The sequence below is a fragment of the Microtus pennsylvanicus genome, chromosome 3, assembly GCF_037038515.1.
Source record: "Microtus pennsylvanicus isolate mMicPen1 chromosome 3, mMicPen1.hap1, whole genome shotgun sequence".
In the NCBI taxonomy this organism is placed as follows: domain Eukaryota; kingdom Metazoa; phylum Chordata; class Mammalia; order Rodentia; family Cricetidae; genus Microtus; species Microtus pennsylvanicus.
In genome coordinates, this window is record NC_134581.1 from 48,985,317 (window position 1) to 49,006,368 (window position 21,052).

General features: G+C 45.0%; 1 protein-coding gene across 2 annotated transcripts in view; it reads left to right on the top strand.

Moving 5' to 3' along the window:
* Positions 1 to 21,052, top strand: part of Myzap (myocardial zonula adherens protein) — an 89,200-nt gene that overhangs the window by 14,346 nt on the left and 53,802 nt on the right. For both annotated transcript variants that reach the window (XM_075965311.1, XM_075965313.1), the window contains exons 3-5: positions 14,740 to 14,895; positions 19,474 to 19,566; positions 20,482 to 20,595. In XM_075965311.1, coding sequence (XP_075821426.1) covers positions 14,740 to 14,895; positions 19,474 to 19,566; positions 20,482 to 20,595 — 363 coding nt within the window. The remainder of the gene's footprint in view (positions 1 to 14,739; positions 14,896 to 19,473; positions 19,567 to 20,481; positions 20,596 to 21,052) is intronic.

Genomic DNA, 21,052 nt, shown 5'->3' on the forward strand with positions numbered 1-21,052 from the left:
TGTGTGCCTGATGCCCTCAGAAGTCAGAAGAGGATGTTGGATTCCTTGGAACTGAAGTTATGGATGGTTGTGAGCCGCCATGTGGGTGTTGGGAACTACATCCAGGTCCTCTGCAAGAACAAGAGCACTTAAACCATGGAGCCGTTTCTTCTAGCCTACTTGTTCATTTTTCAGATAGGGTCTCTCTAAGTATTCCCGACTGTCCTGGAACTCAGTGTAGGACAGCCTGGCCCTAAACTTATAGAGATCTGCCTGCCTCTGGCTCCTGAGTGTGGATTACAGGTGTGCATTACCATGCCTGGCCTTATTTCTTGAGATGGGGTCTCTCTCTGAAGGAGGAACTTACCAGTTTGCCATGGAGCTCTGGGGATTTGCCTCTCTTTTAATGTGGCTGCTGATCTGAGGTCCTCAAGATTGCACAGCAAGCCCTTTGCTAACTGAGACATCTTCGCAGCTCCCTCTTCTCACTTTCTACCAAAGTCAAGTTATCAGTGATGATGCAAAGGGCAAAGAGGCAGGGGAAGTAGGGGAAGGTGAAGTTATGGCCAGAAAGCCATGAGAGAATGTAAACTTTGACCTGCTTCAAAGGAGAGGAAGTGTCTCACCAACAGCACCGGGAAGAATGTTGGTTCCAGCAGGTGGAGTGGGGACAGGGGAAGGGCAAGGTAGACCTGGTTCTGGAAATCAGGCAGCACCAGTAAGGTACTGGCCAAGGCCCTAGGAGATGGTTTTATTTTATTTTATTAAAGATTTGTTTATTTTTATCTTGTGTGTTTTGCCTATATGTGCATCTGTGTACCACTTGCATTTAGTATCCATGGAGGCCAGAAGAAGGCATTAGATCCCTGGAACTAGAGTTACAGATGGTGTGAGTTGCCATGTAGGTGTTGGGAATCTAACCTGGTCGTCTGGAAGAGCAAAAGTTGCTTTTAACCCCTGAGCCTTCTCTCCAACCCTGATAACTCTTTCTGGTTAAATTGTTTGGTGTTCAAGACCAAAACGATTAAGATCAGTACAAATTAAATAGCCCTATTTTCCCCTGTTTTTCTTTTTCTTTGAGACTGGGTTTCTCTGTATAACAACCCTGACTATCCTCAGACTTACTCTGTAGACCAGGCTGGCTACAAACTCACAGAGATCCATCTGCTTCTGCCTCCCAAGTGCTAGGATTAAAGGTGTGTGCCAGCTAAATATCCCCAACAATGAGCCTCATAATGAGTTGGATTTTGGAACATTTTGGATTTTGAATTTTGGTGGATAGACATGCCTAACTGGTAACATCTGTACAAATATCCCCAACCAAGTATAAACAACTCCAACATCTGTGGCTCTTCTGGTCCTAAGCATTTTGAGATAAAGGACACTCAGCCTACCATGGATTATGATATATTGAATAATAATAAAACTTCCAACACTAGTGATAACCCGAGAGGCATAGAGGGAAGGGAAGGGGGAGCTTGTTCTAGAACACTAATTTAGAAAATTTGTTTTAGAATTTCCAGATAGGCTCATCAGTGGCTAAGAAACTAGTTAGTTGCACATTGTCACCGAGTAGGAGAGTCACATGTAAAGTGTGGCTTGTAAAGGAGCCGTGGACCTTACAGTTGAGTAAAATTTCAACCGGGGACCCAACCCAGCACTATGAGCAGATGACAACCCTCAGAGGACTTCCAAAGTGATGTGGTTAAGAAGTACACGCAAGACCTGTGTAATATCCAAACTGAATTGTGTAACTGAATTAATAATAAGGAAACAGAAGGCTCCAAAATGCAGTCCCTTCTATAGAATGACTGGCCTGACTCCCTCTCCATGAATTTGATGGTATTAAAAACAAGATGAGCTTTTGTTGTTGGGAAGTTAGACAGAGCGGACCTTGGTTAGATCCTGGGCCAAAAACCTTGTAACAAACATGTTGATATACTTGCTGAATTTGGAATATGAGCCCTATAATAGTGAGTGAATGGATTTCATTTTTCTGCGTATGAAATGTGATTGAAGAGTTCTTTCGGCTTCCCCAAGGCTATGAACACTCAGCAAAGGAAATGCTTGGTAGCTGTATTCATTGCGTTTCTTTCATTGCTGTGGCGAACTGTGACAGATACAGCTTGAGGAAGGAAGCGTTTGCACTGGGCTAAGGGTTCAAGGATACATCATGGTGTGGAGGCATGGTGGCAGAGACCTGAGGCATCTGGTCACTCACAGTGCATCTGCAGTCAGGAAGCAGGGAGAGATGGAGTGGCCCTTAGTTTGCTCCTCCCTTTTAACTTAGCCCATGGGACAGTGCCCACACAGTCAGGATGGGAATTCCTACCTCAGTTTACCCAATCTAGAGACTCCCTCACAGAAATACCTAGTACTTGATATCCTAGGCAGTTCTAGATCCTGTCAAGTTGATAATTGGTGTTAGCTGAAGCTCATAACAGTGTAAGAACAGGGCAGTGAGGCTTTAGCTACTAGACGCTTGTGATTACCAGGATTGAATGGGGCCCACTTGTTGGGGAGCATCCCCTTCTTCCCTTTTTGTCCTCACTCTCTCTGTCCCTTTTAGAGCTGATGGCATCTGGGAAAGTTTGAGGAAGAAGGCCGGTCCAGAGTGGGTGATGGGACCAGGGCCATAGTGGCTGTGTCCATGTATGTGGTAGAGTCAGAGGGAATGAGATGTTTCTGGAAGCTACAGTCAGGGAAGGTGCCCCGGAGTGGTTGTTCTCATAGAAGAACCAAACGCTCCCCTGGAAAGAGTTCGAATGCTTAGCTGTAGAGTTAGTTTGTGGAGTTGTATGCCTGCCCATCTTTTGTCTTGAAGAATGCTTTCCGAATTAGTAAGCATCAGGTATTACTTTTATTTATGGAGGGGAAAAGTATCAAAAGTTAAAATGAAAATTAAAAATAGCTTTATGCAAGTTGCTAAAGACATTGATGGCATCATTTTCTCTGAAAGCGCGTGCAGATTGCTGTAAATTGCACTAGAACTCAAAGGAATATTTTTATGACAGATACTCATTCAATGGGAAACCACCTATTTGGGGAGAAAAAGGCCATGGCAGAATATATCCACTCTGTATTTCACCATGATAATTGCAACTCCATAATGATTACAATTAGATGAAAACGACATTTATACTCAGAGCAGTCAGCAGAGAGCTCTCTTTTCCAAGAGGCTCGTGGGGGTGGGGAGTGGAGGGGATTGGAGAGATGGCTCGGCTGGTAAAGACATCTGTCACTAAGCCTGACAACCTGAGTTTGATCCCTCGATCAAACATGGTAGAAAGAGACATCTGATTCTTCCAAGCTGTCCTTTTCCTTCCACATGTAAGCTAGAATGTGTGCAAACCCACAATACAATAAATAAATATTTCAAAAGTTAAAGGAAGTGATAAATGACAAAAAGAAGCCAGATCCTATACAATTGAGAAGCCACAGAACAGCTCTAGACTTGAAGAGAAATGGCCCTTGCTGGAAGATTTTATCAATAAAGGTGGAAGACATACAAAGGAATGATCCTGCTTCCAAATTAAGTCACATAAAAGTGATAGAAGTTGTTGGACCGGGAAAGGGCACATCACTCCTTCAGTGGTGTCATTTCCAACCGCCTTAGTAATCAGAGTGAAAAATCTAAGTCTGGTCCCCAAACTAAGATCTGTCATCCACCCTGAGGCTAAGTACAGGCTTTTGGATTTATTTGCCTTTTTTTTTTCTTTTTTTCTGGGATATACTTACTCAGATTCCCCCAGGCCAAGTGGCATCACTGAAAGGATTAGAGGAGTCCCAGCCTTCACAAATCTTACTGTTAGGAGCAATGACGGGCTCACTTGACAAATGGGACTTATAAGGAGAAAGTTACGAAGATGAAATGGTTCAAAAACCTCAACATTAACCTTTCCAAGAATATCATTTGCGACTTTCTTAATTTCTTCTTCAAATTAACACACACACACACACACACACACACGCACGCACGCACGCACGCACACACACACACGCGCACGCACGCACGCACACACACACACGCACACACACACACGCACGCACGCACACACACACACACACGCACGCACACACACACACATGCACGCACACACACACACACATGCACGCACACACACACACATGCACGCACGCGCGCACACACACACACGCACACACACACACGCACACACACACACGCACACACACACACGCACGCACACACACACACACGCACACACACACACACACACGCACACACACACGCACGCACACACACACGCACACACACACACACACACACGCACGCACGCACACACACACACACACACACACACACACACACTGAGCCTTCATATATTTATAGCAAAGCAGGGTCACCTTTCTCCTTATGCCCTCAGATAGCCCACTGCAGGTACTTAGGAACAGCCAGGTTCTGAGAACCTCGGGAGCTGTGCACCCTGATGCCTCTGGCCCACTGGGGCACCGGGTGTGAGATATGAAGTGTTCATCTGTAGCAATCTGGTGACTCACTGCAGGAGAACTGGAGTAGAGGGGAGGGTGAGGCTGGCTAGTTCCCCAGGACTTGGGTGGTGGCAGCACTCAGATATCCTGGTGCTCACTGGGCAGACAGTGACTTTGACACTGGATTTCTGGACTTGACTCACTGGGAACAGGGTTCACATACCAACAAGGCTTCCCTGGAGGAGCCACTTCTTCTGATGTGGTTGCAGTGTGTCTGCTCCTACCTGGAAGCCACAAAATTGCAAGGTACCCAACATTCTGGGTGATCTTCCCAGGCTTAAATGACTTTGGTTCCTTTGAAGGGGAATCCCTGGTTTTCCTAAACCAGGGATTGCGGTTAGATGGGACATGGAAGTCTGAAGATGTCAAATGGCCTGATTGACTTCTAATCAAGTGAAACTTCACCGAGGATTTCCAGAGCATTAGAGCTGCAGCTGGCTGCGGGCAGCTGGGCCTTAGTCATTGCACTGCCATAGCAGATGCTGCCAGGGGGCATAACTCTACATAAACCCGCTGCCTGCTGGCTATTCTTCTAGCTGTTCTCTGTTCATCACAGAGAGGAATGCTTCACAGCTCAGAAGGCTTGAAAGGGCACATTTTGTCCTGTTTCATGGAGATGTGTTGGGAGGATGCTCAAGGCAAGTTCAGTAGTCAGCACTGTGCCAGAGACATGGAATCATGGGGTGTATTGTGGAGTGTTCCTAACTCTAAAGCAGATGTTCACCTGCCTGAGACTCAGTCTTTCTCTTGAGAATTTTTCTCCTGGCCACCAGGTCTGGAAAACACACACTAGTTTCTTCTGTAAGCAGGTGTGGTGATGTCCAGTCTCAAAGAGCAAATGAGCTGAGCAGAGCTGGGGAGAAAGTTCAGGCTGTAAAGCTCTTGCGTCACACACATGAGGACCTGAGCTTAAAGCTCAGCACTCAATGAAAAGTGCTCTGCATGGAGATGGGCACTTGCAATCACAGCCCTGGGGAGACAGAGATGTGTGGGTCACTGGAGCTTGCTGGCCAGCCAGTCCAGCCTAGTTGGTGAGCTCCAGGTCCATGAGAAAACTTCTCAAAGGTAGTAGACAATGTTCTTGAGGGTGACACATGAGGCCATTTTCTGGCCTCTGTACACATAGGCACATGCCCCTCCATCCCCCATATATACACATTTAAAAAGTAAACTAGTATGGGAAAGGTGCCCCCCCCCACCACCACTATATATCTGGCCTATAAGGTGGAGTGACTTAATACCACCTTTGTCTTTTGAAGGTCAAACCCAATGGACTTAGCCTTGGCCTCAGCATCTCTCCCTTTAGCTGTCGTGGAATCAATCATTCCCATCCATGAAGCACTGTCTTGTCTTTCTTTTTCCTCTTGGGCTTCTCCTTCTGCATCCTTGCTGATGTCATGCTACTCTTCTCATTGATCTGAGCATCACTCTACCATTACCTGGTCCACATTTTCCTCTTCAGAGTCCTCTGACCCCCACGTTCCCTCTTTGCAAGACCTACCTGCCTCCACCTCCTTGGTCTGCAAAGACCCAACCGTAGAGAACTCACTCTTGCCTGGTTTGGAGATGGCATAACCAGCTGTGGTTTCTGCATCCTCTCCTGATGAAAGCCATGCTGGTTTGTGATTTTTTTTTTCTGCCCACCAGAGCGATGAGAGTTGATTGGTGTGTTGCTACTATTACTCTTATTACTATTTCCACATTTAAAAAAGTTTTAGGCAACATTGGAACCTTGAATGGAACATGGGCACACACATTTAGAAGACATTCTGGCTGTGAGCTATACACATGACAGTCCCATACCCTGATTCCTGGTGAGAATGGGTTTTTTTCTTAGGCTCATTCACTGAGTGTATTTCTTCCAGAGCTAGTCTGGCTCATGCACTTCTAGGGAACCTGGTAGGGTCAGTCTTGGGCCTGGATCTGGGGATATTATAGGGAATAGACATAAGGATATTATAGGGAATAAATAGAATGGTTAGTGGAGGAGGAGAGGTGTTGGGAGAGAGCCCCATCCTTCCCTGGGGTTGAACTATTCCTATCTTTAACAGAATCCCTTTGTCCCTCACCCCTCATTTCTCCAGAGAACAATTCATTCACTTTTAGACTCTGATATCAGTTTTTCCCTAGAACCTTCTTCCTCAAATAGCTACTGAGATATTCAGCCCCAGCCTTACTATAAAGTAAATGAGCCAGGGCTGGAGAGACGGTCAGTGGTTAAGAACACAAACCTTTCTTGCAGAGGACCCGAGTTCAGTTCCCAACACCTGAGACGGACAGCTCATAACTGCCTGCAATTACAGCTGGGGATGCCCAACATCTCTGGCATCCTTTGTACATCCATGTTTATACCTACACACAGACATGTGCATAATTAAAAATAATAAACTTTCTAAAAAGAGTAAACGAGTCTCTACTCAGACAACCTGCCCCTCCAGGCTCAACAATGGCTTGCTTTTCCATTGAGACCCTGCCTGTCTATCCTGTGCATCCATGATTGCCCCTCCTTCAAGCTCCAGGTTCCAGACTGGCTTTATTGCTTTACCTGTAGTGTTCTTAGCAAAGAAATGTCCATAAGAACGGATACACGTTTCTGTAAACATTTGAATGTGAAAATGACATTGAGTTAGCATAGAAACACACAGAACCAAAGGCATTGACTCTATTCCGTCTCTACAGAGCCTTACTCTCTGCACACAGTAGGTGTTTAGTGACTGTGATGATCAGTTTCATAAGTTGCCATAACAACACTGTAGACTACATGGGCTGAAAAATAGAATTTTATTATTGCATAGTTCTGAGGACTAGAAGCCTGGAATGGATGCAGGGCCACATTCTCTCTGGAGGTACTGAGGCTCTTGTTAGTCCTTGTCTTGTGGCTATGTAATTGCTGTCCACAGATGGAGCAGCCCCTGTGTTCGCGTCTGTCCAAATACCCTTTTTCTGTAAGGATGCTGGTGACCATGGTGTAGATCCCAGTCTTAACAACCGTATTTTAAGTTGATCCTGTCTCTAAGTAAGGTCAGATTTTAAGTGACTAGCAGTTAAGACTCCAGCATATTTTTTATTGGGGAGTGACATGGTTCATCATAGAAAGTTCTTTAAATTGTTTGAGCAACTCAGATAAATTAGCTTTTTGTTTTCTTTTTACTTTTTGTTTGTTTGCTTGTTTGTCTCATGTAGCTGAGGCTGTCTTTGAACTACTGATCCTCTTGCCTCTACCTTCCAAGGACTGGGATTACAGGTGTCTGCCACTGCCCCTGGCTTTTTAATTTTTTTATTAAACATAATAATGGAAGAAGGAGCAATGATTTCTTATCATCACAGATTTCATGGAGAAGAATTGGAAATGTGGGATGTCTATAAAGAGGGTTAAACTTTAGGAATAAAATTTATAGATCATTTTGAAATTAGATACTGTTATCCTTTCATTTTCAAAAAACTCTGTAACTCTCTGAAGTTCTGTATCCATTTTCTTGCCCAAATCTGTATGCCCTGTAATCCTGTGAGTACACACACACACACACACACACACACGGATAGAAAAGGAGAGGGAAAGAAAGGAGAGAGGGGAAGGAGGGGGGAGAGAGTGTGTGTGAGAGAGAGGAGACCAATATTAGCTATGACAGATGCATCACACTGAACCAGAATGTGGCTTCATAGTCTTGGATCTGGTTGGCGCTGGCTCTGTGATCTTCATCATGAGCAAAATCTTCATTATGTGCATATATTAATAGAGCAGCTAGAAGAGACTCTGCTATGAGAAGCTACTAACACACAGCAGGAAGGACATTATGTGTCCTTCAGTGACCTTTAATTACTCTGTTTTGAGACTCGGAGAAGCTAAGTGAGCGAGACTGGCTGTGTGCATACGGGTACAGAGTCCAGGACTCCCGGAGCCAGCAGTGTGTCAGAGGAGGAAACCCCCACCGGCAGATTTTATAGCCCCTTTCCTTCAAAAGCTTAGATGAACAAGCCTGCTGGTTCTTGTCCTTGGAGAACCTGTTTATACAACATCCTGACTGTTGCCAAGTGAGCGGGTGTGCGGCCATGATTCATGGCTGCAGCTGGGGCTGGGCTGCCTCTATGACAGTGCGCAGGGCCTGTCTCTGCCTCTCAACAAGAGGCCTGAGGTTCTGCTCCTGGGCCTTCACCAATCTCTGCAGTGCTCCCGTCTCAAGCCCTCACAAGGGGACCCCGGTTCCTCTTCTAGAACACAGAGTTCACCCCTCTCCAAAACTTCTTCAGCGGTGGAACTCTATACACTCATACAACACAATGCCAGAACAGTGTCTCAAAGGAGGTGAACGGTATTGCTGAGGTTGACACCTGAGGTCAACCTGTGACCCCTACATGTGCACACGCACATATATACTTTCATATGCATACTGGCATGCACCCACATGCACACCTACCAACATGGAACACACACATGAACATGCATTCACTCCTCCCGTATTTATTGAGTGTCTATTCTGGGTGTGGAGTTACAGCCGTGAGAGTAATAGATACACTCCCTGCCTTCGTGGAGTTTATTGTGCTGTCAGATCACATGTTTAAGATGTGGCTCCTCTTCCTTTTCCAGCCCAGGGAAAACAGCTGCAGCTAGTGCCCGAGGTAAATTCTGAGCTGTGAGTGCTCATGGGAAATCACCAATCGCAGTCTGTGTGTTACTGTGTGCACCTGCTCTTAATCCTGGTGCATTTTATGTGGGGTTTATGGAAAGCCAATTTGGTGAATTGTCTCTGCTCCTTTCTATGGCAGGAACTTTCTTTTCATCCCAACACTTAAAGGGCTTTAGTTTTCAAGGCGCTTTTGCCTGGTGTTGTTTCAGACCTAGCATATTCACAATAGGTCCGACATATTCATAATTTTTTAAAGATTTGTTATTTTTAAGGTGTGTGTGTTCATGTGGATGCAGGTTCTTTTGGAATCAGAAGAGGGCATCAGATTTCCTGGAGCTGGAGTTACACGTGGTTGTGAACTGCCCAACAAGGGTGGATGCTGGTAACCAAACTAGGGTCCTCTGAAAGAGCATCACATGCTCTTAACCACCGAGCCATCTCTCCAGCCCTTAAAATATTTTAGACATGTTTTTGTTTTCTATATCTATTTTATTCTGTTTGTCTTTGTCTGTCTGTCTTTCTCCCTCTGTGTGAGATGACGCACGCGCAGAGGTCAGAGGACAAGTTGCAGGAGTCAGTTATTTCCTTCTGCCATGGGGATTCCAGGGATAGAACTTGGGGTTTCAGGCGAGGTAGCACGCACCTTTCCCAGCTGAACCAACCATCTTGCCAGCCTCTGAATGTAATTTAAAACTTTTTTTAAAAAAAAGATATAAAGCATCATTCTAAAGCTTTAAAAAGATCTTTTAACTATGGAGCAATTGAAACTTATACCAGAGGAAGCTGAGATGTGGAAGAAGCTGCTAGCCTTGGACTCAGCCTCACTAGCCCTCCACCCATGGCCAGTCCTGCCTCGTCTACATCCTGTCCACTTCCTTCACCTGCATAAATAAATAAGTATGTCATAAATATTTTAGCATGCTTCTCTCAAAGGTAAACATTACTTTTTAGTATTAGCACAATAATTTTCATCATGCTTAAAAGTAATATTCGTTTTAGGGCTATTTTAGGAGGAGAAAAGAAATGGCCTTTAAACATTTGCAAACATGTTAGCTCTTAGGTCCTTGTGTGTTCTCTAGCATTTGACCTCAAGCATGTTGGTATTTTCCAAACACGGTGTTGTTGGTACTTCTCAGGGTTGGATGTTGTTTCATGTTGTGGCTGAGGCTCTGGACTGCTGTCTGTCCCTTGCTCTAGGAGGGACCAAGGTTGCTCCCGTCAGCTGGACTCTATTTGCATATTCGAGGTGATTCCCCAGAGGCCCTTCTGGCTTTTAAAGCTCCTATTCAATCAGCAAATATTTGCCGAGAGTCACAATGTGTCCATCACTGTTGGCTGCTGCAGTTAGTGTGGGAAAGAAGACAGATGAGGCCTGGACCCGTGGCTGCCTGGGGAGCAGGCCTCTGATCCGAAGGACACCCAGAGTCACCTAGGCATGGCTGCGGTCATGGGGAGAATGGGCACGAGGAGCTTAACTTCTGGAGGGTTAAGGAAGTCACTCTGGAGGAAGAGACATGTCTGTCTAGCAGTGTGGCAGAGGGAAGGGCCCTGTGAGCGGCCTGAGGCAAGAGGAGTTGGTAGAAGAATGGGGTAGGTGAGGATGGGGAGTGGAGAGGAGCCCCCAACTCTGGCCTTCCTCTTCCAAATGGTTCTGGCCCTTGAGGGCTGGGCTCCTGGCTTCCCTGCCCCTTTAAACTCTGGGATGCCGAAAGACAGAGGCAGGAACCTCAGTGCTCACCCTGGATGAACCAGTAACATTTACACAGTAGGGATGTGAGGGCTCAAGGAAATAAGAGTTTCCTTTAGCATCATAAAAATCACTGTGCGGCAAACATTATCCTCCTTTTCATTTTTCATGTGCAGCCTTTCCCTGCGTGGTCCAGTGTTATCCCCTAAGGAACATCATGCCCCCAGCCCTGCTTCTCAGTAGAGCCCTGTGACCAAGCCCTTTTTTGGAGGTCTTTTATTTAGACGACATTCTAACAATTTTTACTTTTTGTTTCCTTTGAAAATTGAAATAAAGGAGGGCTGGGGCGATGGCTTAATGGTTAAAAAGGTGTTCTGCTTTTGCAGAGGACCTGAGTTTAGTTTCCAACATCCGTATTGGGTGGTTCACAACTGCCTGCAATTCTAGCTTCAGGGCATCTGGCACCCTCTTTTAGGTTTGTGCATACCTGTGCTTACCTGTTCGTGTACCCCTACACAGACACACACATATACAGATAACTACAAATACGTCTCTTAAAACTAACATTTTATTAACTTTTTGAGACTTTCATGCTATATGTTTGTATTCATATTCACCCCTCCCCCAACTCCTCCCTTACCCACCCCCATTTCACTATCTCCCAACTTCATGTCCTCCTTTATTTAAAAAAACAATCTAGTCCAGCTTGTGCTGCCCAGATATTTTTGGGTGTGGGGCTGTCCCCTGGAGTGTGGCCGACCTTCCAGCTGTCACACCCTTAAAGAAAACGGGCCCTCTCGGCAGTTATCAGCTGCCAATAGCTCCAGCTAGGGGCGGGACTTCATATCCACCCCCAAAATAAATCATCTTTTTTTTTAAAAAAAAAAAGTTTACATAAAAATGATTCAACAACAACAACAGGTCATGGGACTAAAGGACGCTGAAGGAAAGATGACATTCTGTTCTCACTGAGGAGATTGTCACCAAACGTTGGGATTGTATCTTTTTAGAAATTTTCTTTTTGTTTGTTTGTTTGTTTGTTTTTGCTTTTTGAGACAGGATTTCTCTGTGTAGCCCTGACTGCCCTAGAACTTGCTCTGTAGACCAGGTTGACCCCGAACTCACAGAGATCTGCCTCCCTCTGTCTCCTGAGTACTGGGATTAAAGGTGTATGTCACCACCACTTGACATAGAAAATTTTACTCACAATCTTAAAATAAAAAACAGGAATGTAAAATTTTCTCTTTTTCACTCAGTGTATCTTAGGCATCTTTCGATGCACACAGATCCTGCTCTTTGTTGAGATAGTGGTTCACTGTGCAGCCCAAATAGACCTGAACTCACTGTGCAATCCCAATTAGTCTCAAACTCAGGGCAATCCCCCTGCCTCAGACTTCTCAGTGCTGTTATAGTAGGCCTGACCCTGTCCTGGCATTGTCCTCATCTCCCAGGTGGTGAGCTCCTCTGTCTAGCCACCAGTCCTCTGGGCACCTTGCTGCGCTGTGGGTCTCATCAGAGCCCAGTGTCGTCAACAACCTGTTTTTCAGGAACTGGGTGGGGTCCAGGGCTGGAAGAACAGCTTGTGTTTCCTGGTCTGTGGGGAGTTTCATTGGAGCTTTTCCTTCTCCTCGCAAACTGGGGGTATCTGAATGTCAGCATGTCGCTCCACCTGAGCCATTTAGCAGCCTTAGTCACTGAATGACAACCAATTTCAAGGGTAGCAGCAGCACCCATGAGATCTGGTGCCTAGGGCACATCACATATCCAAGCTGTTGCCAGAAGCCGAACGCCAGTGTCCCAGATCCTCATGCTACATCGCGTCCCAGTTTGTACCGAATAGTAGAAGGCATTGGATGTGTTCCCTTTTTTAAAAAGCCCTTGTGGTAAAAGTGCTCACAAATAATGCAGAGAACCAAAAAAAAGGAAGATTCCCTTTTATTCTCCAACATCTCTAATGTGTTTCACTGTTCGCTCTTCAAAAGGGATTAACAATTTGTCATGAATCTTACTGGTTTTTATTTTTTATTTTACAAACTTTGAGTGTTTTCAGTAGTCATTATTTTGTGACAGTAAGTAATTTAAAATGCAAATTAAAGTTTTGTATTTCAAAAATATTTTCTGAAAACTTGGTAAAAGTCTACAAAAAGGTAATTGGAAAAGTTGGTACAGAGTCCAGTGTGGTGGTGTACACCTTTAATCCCAGCACTATGGAGGCAGGATCGGGTGGTTCTCTGTGAGTTCACCTGGTCTACAGAGTGAGTTCCAGTCCAGCTAAGACTATGTAGTGAGACCCTGTCTCAAAAACAAAGAAAGAAAGGAAGGGAGGGAGGGAGGGAGGGAGGGAAGAAGGAAGGAAGGAAGGAAGGAAGGAAGGAAGGAAGGAAAGAAAAGAAGAAAGAAAGGAAGGAAGAAAAGTCGGTGGTGTAGGGGAGTTGACTGATGTTGTAGTTGTGTGGTGTAGACTGAATACTGGGTCAACTCCAGGGAGAGCTCTATAGAAGCCGCTTGTCTATGATGTCTCAGCCTGGGTCTTGTTTTCTTTCTATTTTAAAAGTTACTTCTTTTGCTGAGTGGTGATGGTGCATGCCTTTAATCCCAGCACTCAGGAGGCAGAGGCTGGCGGATCTCTTTGAGTTCAAGGCCAGCCTGGTCTACAAGAGCTAGTTCCAGGACAGGCTCCAAAGTGTGTGTGTGTGTGTGTGTGTGTGTGTGTGTGTGTGTGTGTGTGTGTGTGTGCATGCGCACAGCACCTATATGCCAGCTAGTGAACCACAGTGCCCATGTGGAGGTCAGAAAACTTATAGGAGTTAGTTCTTTCCTTCCACCATGTAGACCCTGAGGATCAAACTCAGGTTATTGGGCTTGGTGACAAAACTATTGGTTGAGCCGTTTCACCAACCCTTGTCCCTATTCTCTGTTTCTAACTCCGTTTCTCTCCCCCGTTTTTTCTTTCTTGTCCTTGTCTTTGTCCCTTTCATGTTTGAGGAGGTCCGTACCCCGTCTCCCTACATCTAACTGACCCTCAGTACGAGGAACTATCTTAGCACCAACAGGATTACCCCCGGTGTGAATGTGCGGTCACACAGCAGTTTAGCCCTTTTGAACTTGAACGCCCTCAGCTATGAAGAAGACAGGAAAGAACTCTGTGTTGGTGACTGCCTGTAAACATTACACATTTGAAGGAATTTTCTTGGTGATCACAAAAACACTTCTTTTTTCCTTTTCCTGCTTCCTGAAGCCTTCATTCATCCTACTGTGTTAGATTTGGACATGGTCCTTTTGAGTTGCAGCTTACTGATGATTCAGGATTTAACTGCTGGATTAAAGGCCAGCTAAGCAGAGTGTGGAGATTCTTTGGGGCTGGAGTCACACCACCCCTGCTTGGCTTTCCAGAAATATTTCATCAAGGGACACAACAGATCGTGTGTCAACCCCACCTCTTTCCCTCAGAGCTTGGCTGCATGGTCAGCTCTGCCGTCATAGGACAGTTTCGCTACTAGATGACATTCAATCTCAACTTCCCACATTTCAGGCCATGAGGTTAGTGAGGCAGTTAAAGCCATCAGAGGAACTGGCATAAGACAGGACAGAAACAGTGTCACCTCGGTGTAGGGTTTCATGACAAACTTCCTCTGGCATTTTTGTGAGAATTAGAAATGGATGTCCCGTTGGAAAAAATGGTTTATGAAGGTTCTTCCGAATGAGGATGGTGGACCAGGACTTCTATCGATTGAAGTGGGCAATTGATGTTTTCCCCAGGGGACAAGCAGCCCCAGCTTATGCCAGGTCCAGTATGACCAGGAGATGCCAAGCTGGCCTTCTACCCTCTTGCTTCTGCTGCTCACACACCCAGGGCTGCTTAATCGTAAGTGGGTATCCATTATTAGTGCTGTGTTTGTGAGACTTACATTCTTTTTCTCATTTCCTGCCTTTTCCTAGCCTCCAGAACCAAGCCATGGGGAACCTACGAGGAAGCTTCCTCAGGGCGTTGTCTACGGTGTGGTGCGCAGATCGGATCCCAACCAACAGAAGGAAATGGTCGTGTATGGCTGGTCCACCAATCAGCTGAAAGAAGAGATGAACTACATCAAAGATGTGAGCTACTCGGGGATGCTTTGTTTTTCTGTCCTTTGAAGCAGCTAGGAGGGTGGGGTTGGAAGCGTGGATGGGAATGTTAAGTAGGCATTTTGAAAGTCTTATTTGGATTGGAAATGTTTCTCTGTTTCTTTGTGGTGATGCTAAAGGGATGGGTATAATTCTTCAACAAGCTTCTCTTGGGTGGCTGTTACTTACATGAGAGCCAGGGCTCCTGCTGGGTGTGGTCTGGAGGCTCTTGGGTGGTTTTGCGTAAGATACCAGACACATATAATGTATGTGTTTGGGCGGCTGTATAAGTGTGGGTGTTACTGGCTACTCAAAAGAGAACTGCCAACTCAGAAAGAAATGCATCTTCTCTGGAGATGAAGTGTAGAGGCGGGGGTTCTGGGCAGGGCATAACTGGGCTCTGGATCTAGTTTTTTGTATTTCTTTGTATGTTTTCTTTCTTTAGCCTCAATATTGTCTCATATATGTATGTACACATATATACACACATATATACATATATATGAAATTATTTTTATGTCTCACATATATGTACATATAAATATATATTAAAATTTCCCACATCTTGAAATTTTTTGAAGTTGCCCTGCTCCCATTAGACTTCGCCTTACATGGCTTCTTGACCAGGGTTTGTTACATACCCCTCCTACACCAATCACTTACAGGGAGCATAGGCAGACTTGGAAGGTTCACATCAATGATTTGGGTTAAAATGAATGTTGGGAAGTCAACTACAATAGACAAAGTACAGTCTATGTGAATCACTGAAATTAATTTGTATTTAATGTATTGTAGTAGGGAGGCCGCTTGTTCATTTCCCGACTGCCCAGACTCCCGAAATATCACACAAAAACTGTATTAATTAAATCACTTTTTGGCCAATTACTTAAGCATATTGCTAGCTAGCTCTTACATCTAGAATTAACCCATCTCTGTTATTTTATATTTTACCGTGAAGCTCATGGCTTACCAGCAAGGTTCCGATGTATCTTTCTCCAGTGGCAGCTCCATGGCTTCTCTCTGACACTGCCTTCCTTCTCCCAGAATTCAGTTTAGTTTTCCCCACCTACCTCTATTCTGCTCTGCCTCTATTATTCTCTGTGCAGGCCCAAGTCAGTTTCTTTTTTACCGATGGTAGTCATAACATACAGAGGGTAATCCCACATCAATGTATTGTCTTGTGTCTTTTAAGTTGAGAAAGTTTGGGAGAAGTATATGAAGAAGAAAACAATTGGCCATTGTGTCACCATTCAGCCTGTCCTAGATGTTGACATTTTGGGTCATTTTCTTCGAATACTTTGATGGCTGTCTGACTGTTTCTTTGTGTTACCTAGTGTCCCCTTTCCAGACAAGTCTGACTGATACTGTTAAGCTCAAACCAGATTAGTTAGAGGAGAGAAGAAATGAACTGCTCTGGTGCCCATGGGGTTCCAAACACAGACCCATAGCTCAGTGCCAGAGGAAGCAAATGTCTACACGGGGCTGGAGAAGTTCCCCAGACCTGTGAGCTCATTGCTTCTGTATCAGATCCAGGTTCTTCTTAGTGTGACCTTCTGTCCTCTCTAGCCCTCCGTTTATGCATCTACAGGTGGCTCTTATCCGTGAGGTCAAAACCACTGGCTTTGTGAGTCTCATTTGATTTGGAACAGATGATGTGCAAAGCCATATTGCCTTAGATATTGTATGAGTTGTTTTGTTTTTTATAACAAATTCACGGGCTGGGAGATGATACAGTCCATAAAGTGCCTACTGCACACGCATGAGGACCCGAGACTTCAGCCCCCTAGTATCCATGAAAAAGTGTGTGGTCGGTGGCATTTGTGACATACGATGATCCCTGGAGCTCACTGTCCAGCCCGTGTAGCTGAATAGATGACCTCCAAGTACAGTGAGAGATCCTACCTCGAAAAATAAGGTGGAGAATGACCAAGGAAGATACCTAATGTTAACTTCTGGCCTCCATACATGTATACACATATATATGTATACACACCCATACACATACATGCATCCCTCACAAGAACAGGTACAAACACACATACATATATGTGCATTTGCACATAAACACACACACACAAACACACAGTGTATCACAGCCACCAGTCTTGAACACCCAGTTATCTGACCTCCCAAAGATCGTTTCTTTAATCATGCAGGATGTTGGATTCCAGATTGTTATTTTTAAATATAACTTATTTTTATTTTATGTGCATTGGTGTTTTGCCTGCATTTATAACTGTGGGAGGGTGTCAGAAGCCCTGGAACTGGTGTTATAGACAGGTGTGAGCTGTGATGTGGAAATAAACCCAGGTCCTCTGCTCTTAACTGCTGAGCCATCTCTCCAGCACCCAGACTGCTTTTAAACAATGAAGACTTTCTCAAGGAACTATTTAGACCTTCTTCATTTATATGCTCCTTAGAGCTTGGGATTGCTTTAGAGGTAAAACTTCTAAGTAGAACCCAGGCTCCTAAATTGTTGAAGACAAATACAGCAGGTCCAGGCCAATCCTTAGCTATAAATGACATATGTTGAAATCACAGAGCTAGTTCTGACCCAAAATTCCCACGCTCCACTGTGATCTGCAATACAAAGTTAATTTCTAGGTCCCACCTTCAACGACTGGTTTTAGGTCCATCCCAGCCTCCTCATTCCTCAGTGTGTTTATGAGTTTGTTGCTCCTGATGGGAGACACCCTGGCCTTATTGGCTTCCTACACTGTTCAGTGGGAGCAACACCCAGCTCGAGATTCTGCCCATTCACCTCTAGTGACAGCATAAGAGCCAGCTAGGGTGATGAAGTTATTTGTATGGAGACTGCTCATTCGTTTCTGGCTGCCCAGACCTGAATAATCATACAAAAACTATATTAATTACAACACTGTTTGGCTTATTAGCTCAGGCTTCTTATTGGCTAACTTTTACATCTTAGATTAACCTATTTCTACTATTCTATTAATCCATGTATCACCATGATGCTGTGACCTACCGGTAAGGTTCCAGTATCTGACTTCTTTCATCAGCTACATGGCATCTCACTTGACTCTGCCTACTCTCTCTCTGTGTTCTGATTTTCCACCTGGCTTTACTCTGCTAACCCATTGGCCCAAACAGTTTTATTCATTGACCAATAAAAGCAACAGATACACAGGAGAATATCCCACATCAGTTATTGAACCCCTAGAATGAAGGGTCATGCTTTGAGCCTCAACTTTTCAGTTGTTTGTGGTCAATGGCAAGAAAGTAGACTATTAAAACTTCACTGTGTAGGGTCTGGAGGGGCGGCTTAGGGGTTAAAAGTTCCTGCTGCTGAGGATCCAGATTTGATTCCCAGAACCCACCCATGTCAGGCAGCTCACAAATGTCTGTAACTCCAGTTCTAGGAGAGACCCACACCTTCTGGCTTCCTCTGGAACCAGCACGGACTCTCTGTCTCTGTCTCCGTCTGTCTGTCTGTCTGTCTGTCTCTCTCTCACACACACACTTAAAAAATAAATGAAATCTTTAAAAAAAAAAACCCTCATTTAGAGAATGCTTGAGGTCTTGACTCCTCTTTTCTAACTTTCCATCAATATCCATTCTAAACCAAAATGTAGCTCAGTGTTAGAGTTCTTGCCTAGCATGCTTGAGGCCTTGAGTTCAAATCCCTAGTATAAAAAAGAGAAAACAAAACCGTCAAAGCAAAACAAGGTGTTTCTTACACAAATATACCTGCAGTATCAAGTCTTCCAGTACCATTCTTAAATATTAGCACTGAAACAAAACGGTTTTCTTCAGCCATTTGTAAGGTAGACAGCCTGGAGGAAGCTGCCTCCACGCCTTATCTGTTGGGGACTCCGAGAACGTTTCCAAACATCTAAAGACACCATAGGATAGGGAAACAGGGTGGTGTTCCCACTTACCACTCCTCTGGTAGTCACCCCAGTCCAGACTTGCATAGTGTTTGTACGAGTGCGGGGTGGGGACCACTTTCCTCTCTGTTACCCCGTGTATGGTCTGTTGATAATTACTGAGAAACTGACATCTGAGTTTCTGGCCCCTTCAGGCCTCATGTTTTTCCACCTTGCATTCTAGACATTTAATTGCTTTTTGGCATTTGGAACACAGAGAGAGAAAATGAGAGGTTGCTGCTTGCTTTGGAGTGTTTTCATCCTTGTAGCCATGTGTTTAGAGTCAATTAGTTAAAAACTTCCTGCTTGTAAAAACATGGGACTGGAAGGGGTAAACTTGGTTCAAACAGTGATTGGGGGTGATGGGTGAGTTTTAACAAAGTGGTTGTTCTTCAGTTTATTGCTCGGATAACTTAATGTTTATGAGTTCTTATCCTCATTGATATACACATTATCTGGGTAACTTAGTGTTTATGAGTCCTTTTCCTCATTGATATACACATTATCATCTGGATCATTTCCACGGTTTCTAACTAGATGTTGAAAGTATTCTTGCACTTAATTTGCTGCAGGTTTTATTCTTGGAAGTTTTTTTGTGGGTCTTTCTCTTATTAAGAAAGTCTCCAGAATCTTTTATGAAACTATTATACCTTGATGTCTCACTAGTGGTCTTGTGATGCAGGTGAGGGCCACTTTGGAGAAAGTGAGGAAGCGGATGTACGGAGACTACGACGAGATGAGGCAGAAGATACGCCAGCTCACCCAGGACCTGTCGGTAAGTCCAGGCCTCGGCAGTACCGTGGCGGTGAGAGGATGGCAGGGCTTGGCACCGGTGCCCAGTGGCCTAGAGATGTTTAAATAGCTCATGCTCCTTAGGAATGTCGAGAGGACATTTTCTCGAGCCGTAGATTATTCTTCAAAGGAGAATGACTAATAATCTTCCCTTTAGCTGCATTACAAGAGCGGTGTGCACTCTTAACTGCTGAACCATCTCTCCAGTCCCTGTCCAGATGGGTTCTAGTTAATGGCCTACTTTACTTTTCTGAAAGATGAAGTCTTGTGTAGTCCAGGGTGGTTTCAACTGCGCATGAACTTGAATTCATTCTGCTTCCACCTCCCCAGTGAAGGGATTATAGGTGTGCACCACCATGCCTGGTTTCCAGGGTGATGAGGATTAAACCCCTGCTTCCACCTCCCCAGTGAAGGGATTATAGGTGTGCACCACCATGCCTGGTTTCCGGGGTGATGAGGATTAAACCCCTGCTTCCACCTCCCCAGTGAAGGGATTATAGGTGTGCACCACCATGCCTGGTTTCCAGGGTGATGAGGATTAAACCTCATCATTGTGCCTGCTCTACCAACCAAGCCACAGTTCCAGCCTTCAAATTCCATCTTTAAGAATTGCTCTAAGGATAAGCCCTCCCCATACAAAATGACATGTAGATGAATTAATTTTTTTAGCATCATTTGTAATAGTTAAAAAATACACACCAAGAAAAAGGAAGTGTGTCCTCTCTTTCCTGGCCAGCTCTTTACCAACTAAGCTAGCTCCCGGGCCCCGGATGTTGGTTTGTAATCTGTAGTTTTACCGTAAATATTACTGAAGCAGGTAAAGCTGCTCTCAGAAATCCCCCCCCGCTGAGTCTGTGGGGTGTGTGTTGGTCTTGAGTGGCTGTCTTCCTCTCTCCAGGTTTCCCACGCTCGGCAGGACTACCTAGACAGTCACATCCAAGCGCAGTCATCAGCCCTGGATAACTTCAGTGCCATGAACTCGGCCTTGGCGTTGGACTCGGTTGGCCTGCAGGTATCCCTCTGCTTCCCCTTGGCTGGGAGGGCAGCGAGCTTAAACAGGAGTGGGGCCTATGTGTAGAAATGTCACAGACTGTCCCATGGTCAGTCATGGTCCTTTAGTCACAGGCGTGATAAACGCATGTAAGGTGGGGAGGAAGTCGGAGAAAATGCTTCCAGCAGAAATGCTGAGGCTCTGTCAGGTGCCGTGTCAACGGGGTTTTAGGCTCAGCTCTGGGATGGAGATGCCTCTTGCTCTGTAGGTACCTAAAAGGTCCTCTATTTACGCAACACATCAGCTGCCTTCTCCTTGTAGCTTGGGTGCTTCAAGAAGTCCCACTTGGTTGCAGAAAAGACATATTTATCCAGTGACAAAATACAACTTCTCATGGGAAGTAGCTCTCACAGGAAGCACTCTTTCTTGACTTAGAAATGATTCTATGTTGGAAAGAGTACCAGTACCGTGTGTTCCA